The 13025-nt window shown below is 39.7% G+C and overlaps 1 protein-coding gene across 4 annotated transcripts in view; it reads left to right on the top strand.

Annotated features, from left to right (window-relative positions):
* LOC124616713 (RB1-inducible coiled-coil protein 1) overlaps positions 1-13025 on the top strand; it is a 314373-nt gene that overhangs the window by 165586 nt on the left and 135762 nt on the right. For 3 of the 4 annotated variants that reach the window (XM_047145070.1, XM_047145069.1, XM_047145067.1), the window contains exons 1-2: positions 8324-8439; positions 10159-10334. In XM_047145070.1, coding sequence (XP_047001026.1) covers positions 10267-10334 — 68 coding nt within the window. In that variant the 5' untranslated portion in view covers positions 8324-8439; positions 10159-10266. Of the gene's footprint in view, positions 1-8323; positions 8440-10158; positions 10335-13025 lie in introns of those variants that run through there. The other variant, XM_047145068.1, reaches the window with a different exon arrangement.

Here is a 13025-nt window from a genome sequence, read left to right as displayed (position 1 = left end):
TTTAACATGTTTTTCGGATTTTTTTTTTCTTTAACGTGTCCTGGCTCCCCTCCGCCGAGTAGTTCTGATCTGCACGGCAATAAATCCAACTGCACAAGCGAGATTGGTCGCTTTTCTTTTTATAGTTCGTATTGAGAAGGCTGTGTCAGCCACGTGTCTCCAGCGCAACCTACCCTTTCGGGAAGTGGGTGGCTTCTGAATCACCGTGTTTTCCCAGCGCACCCTGCGTCACTTGATTCCTAGAGGTAGTCGACAAGTCCGAAGCAGCTGCTACACGACAAAAGAAGTGTCTGTAATTGAGCTGTACATAAATTTCTAACCCTTATGTAGCAAGTGTACACTAATGTTCCCAAATATGCGACTATATCACAAAATACGTACAAGGCAGTATACAAATGATTATGATAACTGTCAAAAGTGTGTGGCGGTGAAACTTCGGCGGTAAACAGTCCAACAAGAGGAGAACAGAAGCTTTTGAAATGTGTGCTATAGAAGATTGCTTAAGATTACACAGGTAGATCGGATCTTTACTGAAGAGATACGGCACTGAATTGAAGGGAAAAGAACTTCATGGCGCTTGGGAAGTAGTCGTTCTTGCACATTTTTCAGCACTTGTGGCTATGTGTTGTCCTGCTGAAAAATGGCGTGAAGAGCTTCGTGAAGAAGGAACAGTATCTCGGTCTCCACATCATTCATGTCATGGGTACTGGTGCGCATATCTCCCTCAATGGGTAGGAACAACGACTGCTTGATGTATGCAATCGCATCCAGTCATAATTGGTGGTCGTTATCTCTGCTTTTCAACCCGGCCATGTTGTCACAACGATGGCACGTTGAAGCAGGGCTTGTCCGAAGACACTGAATTTTGCCAATGACGGCAATCACATGAATTTTACAGTCCGAGGTGTTTGCTGCATCTGCACTGTCTCTGTCAGAATCAGACGCAGACCTGGAGGCGGCGGGGGGGGGGGAGGGGGGGGGGGGCTGGCTATGGGGCTGCAGGCTCCTCCCCAGAACTCAGAACTACACCTTTCAGAAGTAACGGTCTCGAAGATTTTCTCGGTATTGTGGTTGGTATTATAACACATTAAGAAAACAGCTTCGTTTGTACTCTAGAGTGTTTGGAGTGGCGAAACAGAATTTCTATGAACTCAGCTGCCACTCCCCCCCCCCTCCCCCCTAATTCACAGATTCGACTCTGGTCATAGTCCACCACATAACCCTATGTAGTACCCAGAGCGCCCCAAAAACATGATATTTAACGGTTTGTATGTCATTGCATGGCAACATAAATGCTAGTAGACTATATTGTCAACTTTGTTGAAGAGGGGACTGCAATGTATGACACTTAATTTTATGAACTACACGTTCTTAAAGATTTTGCTATCATGGTTGCTAATTCATCGGTTTCTACCATATCTCCTGGCTTTGTATGCACGACAACGGAATTGCGTGACTAAATCTCAAGTGAAAGAAAACTGACTCAGTTTTCCGATCGTCCTGTCGATGCCTAGATCACATCAAAGTTTTGAAATTATATATCAGAAATATCGCAGTTTTTTGCACCAATTCGAAAATAGTTAATTTTGCTCTTCTCGAGGCATCAGAAACATCCAGTATAATAGTCTTATATGAACGCAGAGTTGTACAGTATTTATGTTGTGTTCTAGTGACACTTCGTGGCAACCACGTTGTTAGCCGAAAACGAAGTAAGAGTATTCTGGTTGGCACCCCCAGACAGCTGCAGTTTGACGTCCAGTGACAGGCTACGTTTACATCGAGCTCCCTAGTTTTCGTAAACAACTTCCAGTTGTGAGTGATCATGTAAACGCATCTGTCTCGATTTTTGCGCCCTTGTAAGCACTCCACTGTTAGGGTCGTCGAGTTGTGTCTTGTTTTTCAAAATATCGGCTAGTCTGGACGGAATGATTTTTGTGCAGCGAAGTAGAAGAAATGTTAGACTGAGAAGGGAGTAAAGTAATCTATCTCCTTGGGAACCGAAACAGCTGATTGCCAGGGACCATTTTCGAAAAACAACTGACCATCGGAAAACACGCATTTGACCGGGCAACAAAATCGAATCAGTCATACCTTTAATGTCCACACGATACATCTTTCGTCGCAGACGCAGCAGAATACAAGGGCATGCACAAAAATTAGTTGCAAGAACGTACGTACGGTTGGAAGTTCTCGTGTCCACACGTTGCCTCCTTGCACAAGCAGTCTCCTATGAATTCCCTTCTTTGCTTAGGAACTTTGAGTCTCGTTTAGTGTAACGAAAAAACGACAGAAAAAGAAAACGCAAAAGCGGCTGTAGATAAAGAAGTATCTAAACAATAGAGATATGAGAAATACAAAATGATGACAACGTTTTCAGAAGATCACAGCGAGAGTTTACATTTTCTGTTTGGGAAACTGCAGCGATAAGGCTGATAATAAAAATTCATTTGCTAGTAGCAAGAAAATTTTTTCAAAACAAAGCATTTCAGTGATTACTTCGAAAACTCACATATACTAAAGGGAGGTTCGTAGTCGTGAAGGTTAATTAACTTTCAATACGTCATTTGTATTTTATTTGTTTACATATCTTTAATCATGATACTGTATGTAGATTAATATTCTCGCGCCGGCCGGAGTGGCCGAGAGGTTCTAGGCGCTACAGTCTGGATCCGCGCGACCGCTATGGTCGCAGGTTCCAATCCTGCCTCGGGCATGGATGTGTGTCCTTAGGTTAGTTAGGTTTAAGTAGTTCTAAGTTCTAGGGGACTGGTAACCTCAGTAGTTAAGTCCCATAGTGCTCAGAGCCATTTGAACCAATATTCTCAGACTCGACAATTTTGGGAATGTCATAAACACCAGAATCCACTAGAACGAAGATAGTGTATTTCAATCTTGATTTTTTTTTTTTTTGCATCATCGGTGTGCCACATTTCTGTTTCTAGTAGTTTGTCGAGGAGCTACACTTACTCCATAACTTATTTTGTTCAGATTGAAATGGTACTTTTTGAGTAATAGAATATGTCGGAAACATTTAATTAAGGCGAAAATACATTAAGAATAAATTTTCTTTGTGTAATTAAATCTGTAAAGCAAGGAGAAAATGGCATGATTTAACGTAGGGAATGTATATTTTTGCTGTTCCGATAAAGAATGTTCCAGAAAAATGTTTAGACATTGAAACTTTGCGCTCTGTAAAGCAAATTGAAGGCAGTCGCCGTAATTTGTTTTTGGATTACATAAAAGCAGAAGCTGTGAGCGCTCTCTCTCTCTCTCTCTCTCTCTCTCTCTCTCTCTCTCTCTCTCTCTCTCTCTCTCTCTCGTTTGTTTTCGATGACTGTTTCACAAAATGTAAGTGTCGCTTTCGTATCTGTAATTTTTGGTTAAATAATTACGCTAATTTAATTACAATACCCGTGTTTGAATTAAGAACCTACTTCCTCTTCCATTAATGCCACATCTTAATTTATTATGTTGCATTTTAGAACTTTTTCAGGCTGCAGTGAAGGAGAGTTGCAGACGAATTGTTTGGTGGCCACAGCCGTACGCTACTAGTGTTCAATCGTAATTTACTTTATCAGACTTTTATTTCAGCGTCCCTGAGATCTCTCTCACAGATATTTTCTATCAGAATCCGGGCAAGGTAATTACGCAAACTGCGTAATTTTAAGATCGGTCACTGGCCTCTAAACAATGCTGTCGGTCAACATTCTCGTCTTTCTGATGGGAATCTGATGCTGGATGGCGAAATACAATTTCATCACAAACTAAAAAAAATTCTATGCACCATTTAGCCATTTCAGAAGCTTTGCCACCGGCGGAAGTGATTAATAAGTGTTACAATACTTCTTTGGTTTTTAAATATCAGTAATACAGGGTGTACAGTAAGTCCGGGAACACTTTCAATTATTTACTGCAGAAGAATTAAACATTGTACAGATGTCATACGCACTGCCCTTTGAAGAGAAAAACTGAAAGTTTTTTCTACAAACCACGAGTGACCCGGCAGACGTCAATACAGTAATCGAATTCTTGCCATATACGTCCCTGCATGGCATTGTCGACTGTGGCAGGCGCTTCTCGTATTCTCTCCCGGAGCTCTGCTACATCACGTGGTAGAGGCGGTACATACGCCAGATCTTTAATGCGTCCCCACAAAAAAAGTCACACGGAGTAAGATCTGCTGATCGCGCAGGCCATTTCATGAAACAGCTGTCCCCTTCTGTAGCACGGCCGATCCGTCTATGCGGCAGATCCGTATCCAAGTACCCACGAACTTCACGATGAAATTTGAATGGTTTCATAGACAGCTTCTGTCGCAGGACTTACCACACTGTCATTGGAGCCATTTCGAGTTCACGGGATGCACGACGCATCGATTTCTTTGGACTCCTTATGAATGTTTCTCGTACGCGCTCCACATTCACTTCACTCACACTGGGACATCCGCTTCTCTTTGCCGGGCACAAGCAACCTGTCGTAACGAATTTGTTGTGCCAGTGGTAAATGGCCTTCCTTGTTGGTGCCTTCTTACCGTACTTAGTTCTAAACATTCGTTGAACAGCTGTAGGACACACTTGTTTTTGTCGAACTCCAACACACAGATCGCTTACTCAGCACCTGAACTCGCCATGTTTGCTGACTATCGGCAAATTACCAAACTACGCAGTGGCGGTATACATGAAAAAAAAGAAAAAAAAAAGCTTTCATAGTTTCTCTTCAAAATGACGTATGTATGATATATGTACAATGTTTGGTTCTTGTGCACTAAATAACTGGAAGTGTCCGCGGACTTCATGTACACACTGTATAATAAGATGTCAGGTTCCTCGGTTGCTGTGTTTTTAAGTCGCTATAGCATAGCACAGCTCAGCACAGCACGGTTTTCATTCACACTTTTCATAAAACTCTGGTTTATTCTTCTCTGCATTCCTACTTCGAAACTTACAGTATCTTATTATTTACAGTAATATGATCGGAGCCTTTCGTCTAATACTTGACGCTCAGGGCAACACATCTCAAATTTTTATTCAAATAATCTTCAAAAGCGGCATTGCATTCGACTTTCTCCTTTATTTGTAATCATCTATAAACTTGAGCGTGCTTCCTATGGAATCAATAGACATTATACATAAATAGCTTCACGCCACAACCTCAACACACTACCCATTACACACACATGGGCCCCAGCTGCCTGTCGTCTTCTAAAAAGCACAAAGATTCCCAACGAAGACGGGTAGACAGGCGTTTTACGCACTGCCTTCATTTCCAAGAAATTACGTAGGCACAAAATCTGATGCGCATACGCAAAGCTGAACACACAAAAAAAGCATCTTGTGGACGCACGTTAACATAAACACAACACCGAAATACTGTTTGCGTCTTCCGGAACTTGTAGTAGATGAGGTTTGGTGGGCATAACCTGTGGCAGAAATACGTAAAGTGGAAATAACAATGGCCTGGAAGCACCTCAGAAAGTTTCTGAAACTGATCCACACATCTTTAGCGACAGCTTGGCGCGACAACATTGACGTTTCTAGTCAAACAAGGGAGTGCAATGGACGCCTCCGTTACCGCCGTCTCTCTGTAATACGCCACTTGTTTTTAGTACTCAGTTCCACATACCCTCCGAGATTCACTTCATTTGAACCAGTATATGTGAATGATGCCCTTTTCGCACGTGTTAGCACACTCCTCTGAGGGCTCACATACCTCACAGATAATCAACTAGTGTGTTCAGAAGTTTTCTGATTGGACAAGCACGTCTCTGTCTCGTGATGCAAGTGCGCCATATTGACACAGTTGTTTCCCTGCGCTACACGCACAATATAACTTAGGCCTTTTTGCGAGGTGTACGGAAGCAAAAACAATGTTATCGGAGAAAAATCGCCGTTATAGTTTTAAGTGTGGTTCGGCTGAGACCTAAGTTTTCCTTAAAGTTCGTCATCAAAAATTATGTTTGGGACTATTCAGAAGTTAAACTCCTCAGCAAGGCGAAAGAAAATGTCAGATCGCTTAATAATAATATTTATTTTATATACAAATACATATCAGGCACTACTAATTGATGAAAGTGATTTCATCGTTGGAACAACTACCGCAGCATAGGATCAGATTGAGTATTCATGCCTAGTCCGACATTCGCTTCTATAAGTGTTATAAACTAGTGACAATTTCTTCATCTTATAATGTAAGAATGAAAAATTCTTCTATCGTAGCACAAAAAGGCGAACATGTCCTGGGCAGAGTAAGGGATGTAAAAGACGGGAACTGGCTTTTCGTCTTAGCTGGCAGCTTCAAAGACATTTAAGTCAACACATCTTGAAATATTCGCGCTGTTTTGCTTGTTAGTAGTAGTACTCACGCCTTGCAATATAATGCATCGTGTGACGTAAAGTGGCATTGTACATGATGTCACCCTCCTAGGAATACATCCACCCTCAGAAATTTTAGGCCTCCATAAAAAAAATTGTTGCTATTACGTTTATGCTCTGCAGCCATCTGATATTATGTATTGTTTACTATGGCTGGCATGCCTTCTCGATTTTGGGCACAAAATCGGAGACTTAAGACTACAAATTGCAAGATGCAGGTGCGCTAACACCTAGCATCTGAGAGAGCTCAGTGCGCTGGGAAGTACGGTTGACGAACTTTATTAGAGATACACGAAGTGGCTTCGTATAAGCCGTGCAACGGAAACGTAAGCGACGTTGGTGAGTTAATACAAAACTGAGCGTTTGTGGCTAGTGTAATTTCTTGAAGACGTAAAACAAAAGAGTGTAAGCCAAGGGATCGACAAGCGGTCTAGAGACTTTCCAATTGATTATTAGTGGTTTTGACAAAGTGCATTGACGCAGGGAAATTTCCACTCCTGTAACGTTGGTAAATAGTGGTTACTCTTCACCGGGTTAAGTAGCGTCGCGTATGACTGTTTCCATCCTTAATCGGAAGAACGATAGCAGACGGAGTGGGTAACCAGCAAATACCGCAGGCCTATAATTTGACGATTCACCGTCAGGCTTTTCTAACATTGGGATTCCGTGTTTTCACCCGACATTCTAGGCGTATAACGGTGCAATGTTAAGCGAGGTCGCGGGTGATAGCTTCGTTTATCTTCGCCAGAACGAAGCTAGTGTTCGATTCAGACTACCTGGCTGTCGACGAATTCCGAAGACGAGAAAGGACAAAAGTATATCCGTGCCGTATTGCAACGTTTGCTTCCTTTGCCAGCAGATACGCCGACCAAGATGTACAATGTTTCAAACGGACGAAACTGCAACAAAATAACACAGAAGTGTTTGAAACAGTACATTGTGCTGTACAGTGTAAACATAAGAGAACACAGCGAACTACTTCAGCAAGTCCTGCTATTGTAAGCACTCATCGGCGCATTCTCATCCAAGACCTGAAGAAACTCAACAAGAGTTGCTGAACAAATAAAATAAAAGTCGCAATAAGCCTGAAAAGAATGCGTTATAGGGATTTGATGAAGAAGAATGAACAGAGAGATGTCATGTTCCAAACAGACAAACAACTGAAATCAGGGCATCATGGTAACTTCAGTTGCTCTTGTGAGTTACAGTTTAAAGCACGCTCTATGTAGTGCCCAGTATTTCTGAGAAGCGACACCGCTGCGTATCTGATGTAGAAAGAACGACATCGTCTGTTTTGGCATGACAGAAAGTATCCCTTCATCATGTACAAAATTTCTGTTGCAGGTAAAGATTCAGATAGTCATGAATAGCTCCACTCACGACTCTATATTTTTTTTGCGTGCAGTTTCTTGAGAATATTCACACATGTCATGTACTAAGATGTACGCAGTGATGTAAGGTGATCGCAAATTGTTGAGGCTTGTATGAGCATAATGTCATTTCGAATTTCGTTTCTGGACACTGTAAGGGAAAAAAACATTTGACGCAGAACTTAAGTCACCGATAGACTAGAAAAGTAAGATAACATAACTTACACATTTTTATCTTTTTATCGATCATATTTAAATTGAAATTCCTAAAATGTACGGCAGCGCTACGTCTCTTTCTGACACGTGCCAAAATGTGACCTTGTTCGTATTCACGCACTTGGCTCATGGTCGCAAGATTCGCGGCACAAGAGACCTTCGGTTGTTTCCTCTCTCTCGTATTCAAAGAGAATTCGACTAAACGACATTTACTGTTAAAATTTACTTAGTGGATTTGAATTTCCAGAGATTTTTATCGTTTAGAAACAGAAACGTGATTAAAAAGTCCGCGTAAGCATGAATTGTTATGCCGTTGTGACAGCAGACGCCAATGCCTGAGGGTGGGGATACAGGAGGGAGAGTGTCATATCTTTCTTGTGAACTGCCGTATTCCCATGATACCTAGCTGTAAACAGCTGTGGAACTGCCACTAATGGCAGGTCATAATATGGGAGGCTGTCTGGGAAAGGGTTTGGGAAAGGGTAGGTTTGAGAAGTATTTGTTGTTGAAAGTATTATTTGAAGTGTTTTTGGATTTGTTTTCGTGTTTACGCAAAGACTTTGCTGTTTGTGATGTAGTGAATTCACTAGTGACAGAAGCATCGGCGATCCTTTGTTCGTAGGATTTGTTTTGTTTGCCCGATTTGAAACTAGTGTTGTTTGCAAATATCTGCTTGCCGACGTAGCACGCAATGACAGTTATCGTGTGATGTGTGTTATTGCAATTTAAACTGGCGTGTGAAAATGTTTCTTCGTTTGTTGTGCTATTATAGGCGATTTATCATGAGTAAAAATTTACAAACATTGAAGCATTATTGTGTAGCAACGCTTAAATTTCGGTAATATATTATTTTGTTGTTGAACTGTCGAGTCCACGTTTCAATAGCTATGTAGATTATTTTGCCGTGTATTTACACGTTAACTGACTTTTAATTGATTTTGACACATTAAAAGAAAATCCGTGCTCTTGTTACGGAGACGTAGCCCGGCTCTGTTGACTCAGTTGTCTGTGAATAGTAACAAAATAAGTAGTTTTCAGATTTTAGGAAACAAGCTGGAGTTTTAACAAGTTACGGTGCTTTGACATCTCTTGCTTGTCAAATGATGTGATGAGTTACAGAAACACGCTATTTCGCCTTACGTTACAGATAATTGTCAGTTGCATTGTTTACGGTGCATAGAATAAATTAAAAAAAAAACAATGTTTCAGATAATGAAAATCCGCCTGTTTTTAAATTAGCCGAATTTTTGCAAACTGAGCAATGTTAAACGGTATGCGCAGATTGTCGATAGTGCTCGAAGTATTTCAGATTCATAGGGTTGTAGTTCAGTTTGTACATATATGAAATTTTCCTTCCTTTGTTCCTTCCGTGGACGTGCCATATTATGTAATGCGAATCGCTTTTTCAACTCTCATTGGTAATAATGTATCCGTTTCCATTGTAGAACACAAAGTAAGCAGTGCTGTGTGTAGCAGAACCCTATGGGGCGTCTGATTGTTCAGTGCTTCCCTGTTAGGGTGCAGTATTATTTGTTGTAAAAATTGATATCCCATTAATTTCCATTCTATTTGTTGGTCGTTTTCAAAAATATATGAGCAAGTCTGGTGGTAGTACATTAGTTTTTGTATTCTGGCCAAATTTTATTTTCTAGACAGCAACAGCCACCTTAATAAGTAATAATAGATTTTCTTTTGAAACATCCACTGTGTGAGCATTTGGATTGTTACAGTGTGTAGTTGTTTGGTTCTAATTATTTTTTCGTTTAATCATTGTAGTTGTAGACTTACAGTGATTGGAGTAAATTAGTGTTCACTGTGTGAGAAAATCCAATTTTATTGTAGCATATGTGTAATAGCCTACCTTGCTAATAAGACTCTTAACTTTTGATCCTTGTGAGCAAGGTAGGAAAGCAATAACAAATTATTCTGCATGGCATATTGTTACTGACTCAGTTTAAGTGATTTAATCTGGAAAAGTGGAATACTATCAGAGATATGGGAAAATTAGTCTGTACAGTTTATTTTAAGATGCCAGTGCCAGAAAATGAACTGTTCTCTGTAGATTGGAAACTCCAAATATGTAAAGCAATTTTGGCAGATCTCAAAACTTACTTTCCTGCATTGTAGCGAGATTTCATATTAATCAATTTGTGTTTATCTTATCAAGTTGTTATTGTATTTAATTTTTTTTTCTTTTGCAGCTGCAAGTTTCCATACTGCAGACCACCCCAAGCATGCCCTATGAGGTGCAATAAGCAAGATTCTAGCTCTTAGCGATTCCTCCTTCGGGAGCGAGTCGAGTGGGCAGAATGTTGTACGTATTCCACGTGGATACTGGGACGATGAGGACGTTTGACATGAACTTGGCTTTGGAAAAGTTTGTAGTACATTTTGATGATTTTTTTTAAAAATATATTTCTATAAGTTAACTTGCAGTTCTTGCCAGTAGCATGTGTATAACATTGGGTATGGTAGCATCTTTGTATATACCACCATTCAGCACAAAACTAACTCAATTTAACTATGTCCATTTGGTAGAATGTACTCTTAGAAATGCTACAATTTTTTGCATATTTTCACAAGTCACCTCAAATGACTCCTTTATAATATGTTTTGAAAGAATTCTACCTTAAGCAATTATAGGTTTTTTTTCCACCTTTACAAGTTAGTGATGTTTTGCCATGATCAGGAAACTAGTAGTGAAATGTGTATGGGTGAAAAAAGAAAATTGTTTGCTCATGTCTGAATCCTTTCAAACAATATTTATTTTTTGAAGCAGACATGAACACAAAAATGAACTTTCGGCTCAAGATGAATTACCCTTATGTAGCTGTAATTTAAGGATTGAAATAAATGCTTGTTTTTTTCCAGTGAGGTGTTTTGAATCGATATACGTAATAATTGAAGTTTTCTTGGCATAATGAATGTTCCATGAGCTTCCAGGATTGCAGCCGGATAACATTGGACATCTTCCCAGGATATTCCAGCTGACGGCTATTGGCTGATTGACAGTTGAAATAACGTGGCAAGATGTTAACATCTTCCGGCTGCTCACGAAGCCTTATGGAATGTATTTAATCATTTCCATTTCAAATATAATACCCTTCTGGTGCATGTAAAAGTATATGAATTTCGCTCCAGAACTTTCATTATATTGCATCAGGATAATGAGTAGTCCAGAATTGAGTGGCAAAAGTAATAAAATGAGAACCCATGTAACCGAAACTATTGTCAGCAGTTAAGTAGGGATTCAAAGGGGGGGGGAGTCGGGATAAGAAGGAATACATACTAATGGAAAATGTTTCTTAAACAGAACTTTAAACCAAAAATAAGCGAACTTAGTATAGCAAGCTTTAGAATATGCCTGAAAATTAACCACAGTAAAATTAAAATAACTTATAACCAAAATTTTGGTAAGAACTAGAAGAAATTAACAATGGAGTTCTAGTTACATGTTGGTGATTAAGGATAGAATGAAACAAACAAATAAGGACTTACTGAAGGATGTAGTTGCTCTATCTGGCCATCCTGGTTTGGTTTTTGTATATGACTAAGGCAAATGCTGGCGTAGTTCCTTAATCAAGGCACGGCTGACCACTTTTGGCTACCTATCCCGGTTCTCATAAAGCATATTATGTACTTAGTGCAAAGGTAGTATAGTTTGACATATCTATTTGAATTGTATACATTGACAAATGGTGCATCATGATCAGATGATTCTTGGATGAATAAAGCTAAATAAATAAAACAAATAATTGAATTGGGAACAAACTGCAATGGAAGAGATCATTATGACCAATGAAAATGAAATTTAAGTTAGCATTTGGGTTTTGCCCTTTGTAGTCTGTATTGCCTCTAGAATGATTCCCCAGTAATCTCTGCTCTCCTTGTACATTTTCCTTATCATGTCACATGCCCCTAATGTCACTGGGCGATATTCAGTCTAGCGGTGGGGAACTGTCATAATGTTTTGGCTCATCAGTTTATAAGTAATGTGTGCCATTTTGTACGACTTTTTAACTTATTTTGACTAGGGTGACTCAGGTACTGAAAACTCCAATCTTTGTGTGTGGTATATATGTTGTCACTTGAAGGAGGGCAAGCTATCACACTTTCTTTTTGTCAGTGTGCATAAAATTCTTTATAGAAGAAAGCCAAACCATACTTGATTGCCTTCATCCCTACTGCTGTAAATATTCCTTACCTCATTAGCAGTTTCAAGCTCTACTTATCTAGTGGCTCATTACCTAAGGTTTTAAAAACAGAGAGATTTAAAGTGATAAGCATTATAAAACTAAAAAAATAAAAAAAAACTAAGTAAAACAATTATTTGAAACTGTCGTACAAGAGTAACCTGCATTTAAAGAAAAAATGCTATTGGTATTTACAAAACACAATTGAATTTAAGTGCAGGACGTATGCTTCATCATGTATAAAGGGCTATTTGCAGCAGCTGAAGCATTATTTAGATTCAGTTACTTAGGGTATGGCAGTGGCATCCATGTATAATGTGGCAGTACTAACCCATGTTGTAGCAGCATTTTGCCCAGATCTCTGGAACAATGGAGCATCCCAGGGGAATAGTTCAGTGTAAAAGTATGGATCGTGTGTTGTGCTTGTATGTGATAGTGGTGGTTTTTCAAACCAAGTGACACTTCTATATGAACCAACCCTGACTCCACAAGCAGTACTTGAGTGAAATCGATTGTGCTCATTTTTCATGAGACTGAGGAGACTGCAGATAACAGGGTTGGTTTGCTTGAGTTCTACATTAGGTACGTCACCAGGTTTATCCCATCGCTATTCATAGCATACTTAAGTGAGTCACCAATACGGTTAGATACAAGCAATTCTCATTATAATAAAATTGTTCTGAAATGCAAGGAGGCGTGTAGATGGTGGTGCAAAATGCCTGTAATCTCTCAGCATAACCAATGCTTCATGCTGTTTGGCAATTTGGGAGGTATAGAGTGAATTAATGGAAGTATTTAGTCAACAAGGGAACATTCCAGAAATGTTAAACGAGGTCTATTGGTAAAACATCCAAAGTTTTTCCCTGCAGAGTAGC

Source organism: Schistocerca americana, chromosome 5 (genome assembly GCF_021461395.2).
Source record: "Schistocerca americana isolate TAMUIC-IGC-003095 chromosome 5, iqSchAmer2.1, whole genome shotgun sequence".
NCBI classification, from domain to species: Eukaryota; Metazoa; Arthropoda; class Insecta; order Orthoptera; family Acrididae; genus Schistocerca; species Schistocerca americana.
This window is presented reverse-complemented; position numbering and strand designations above follow the sequence as displayed.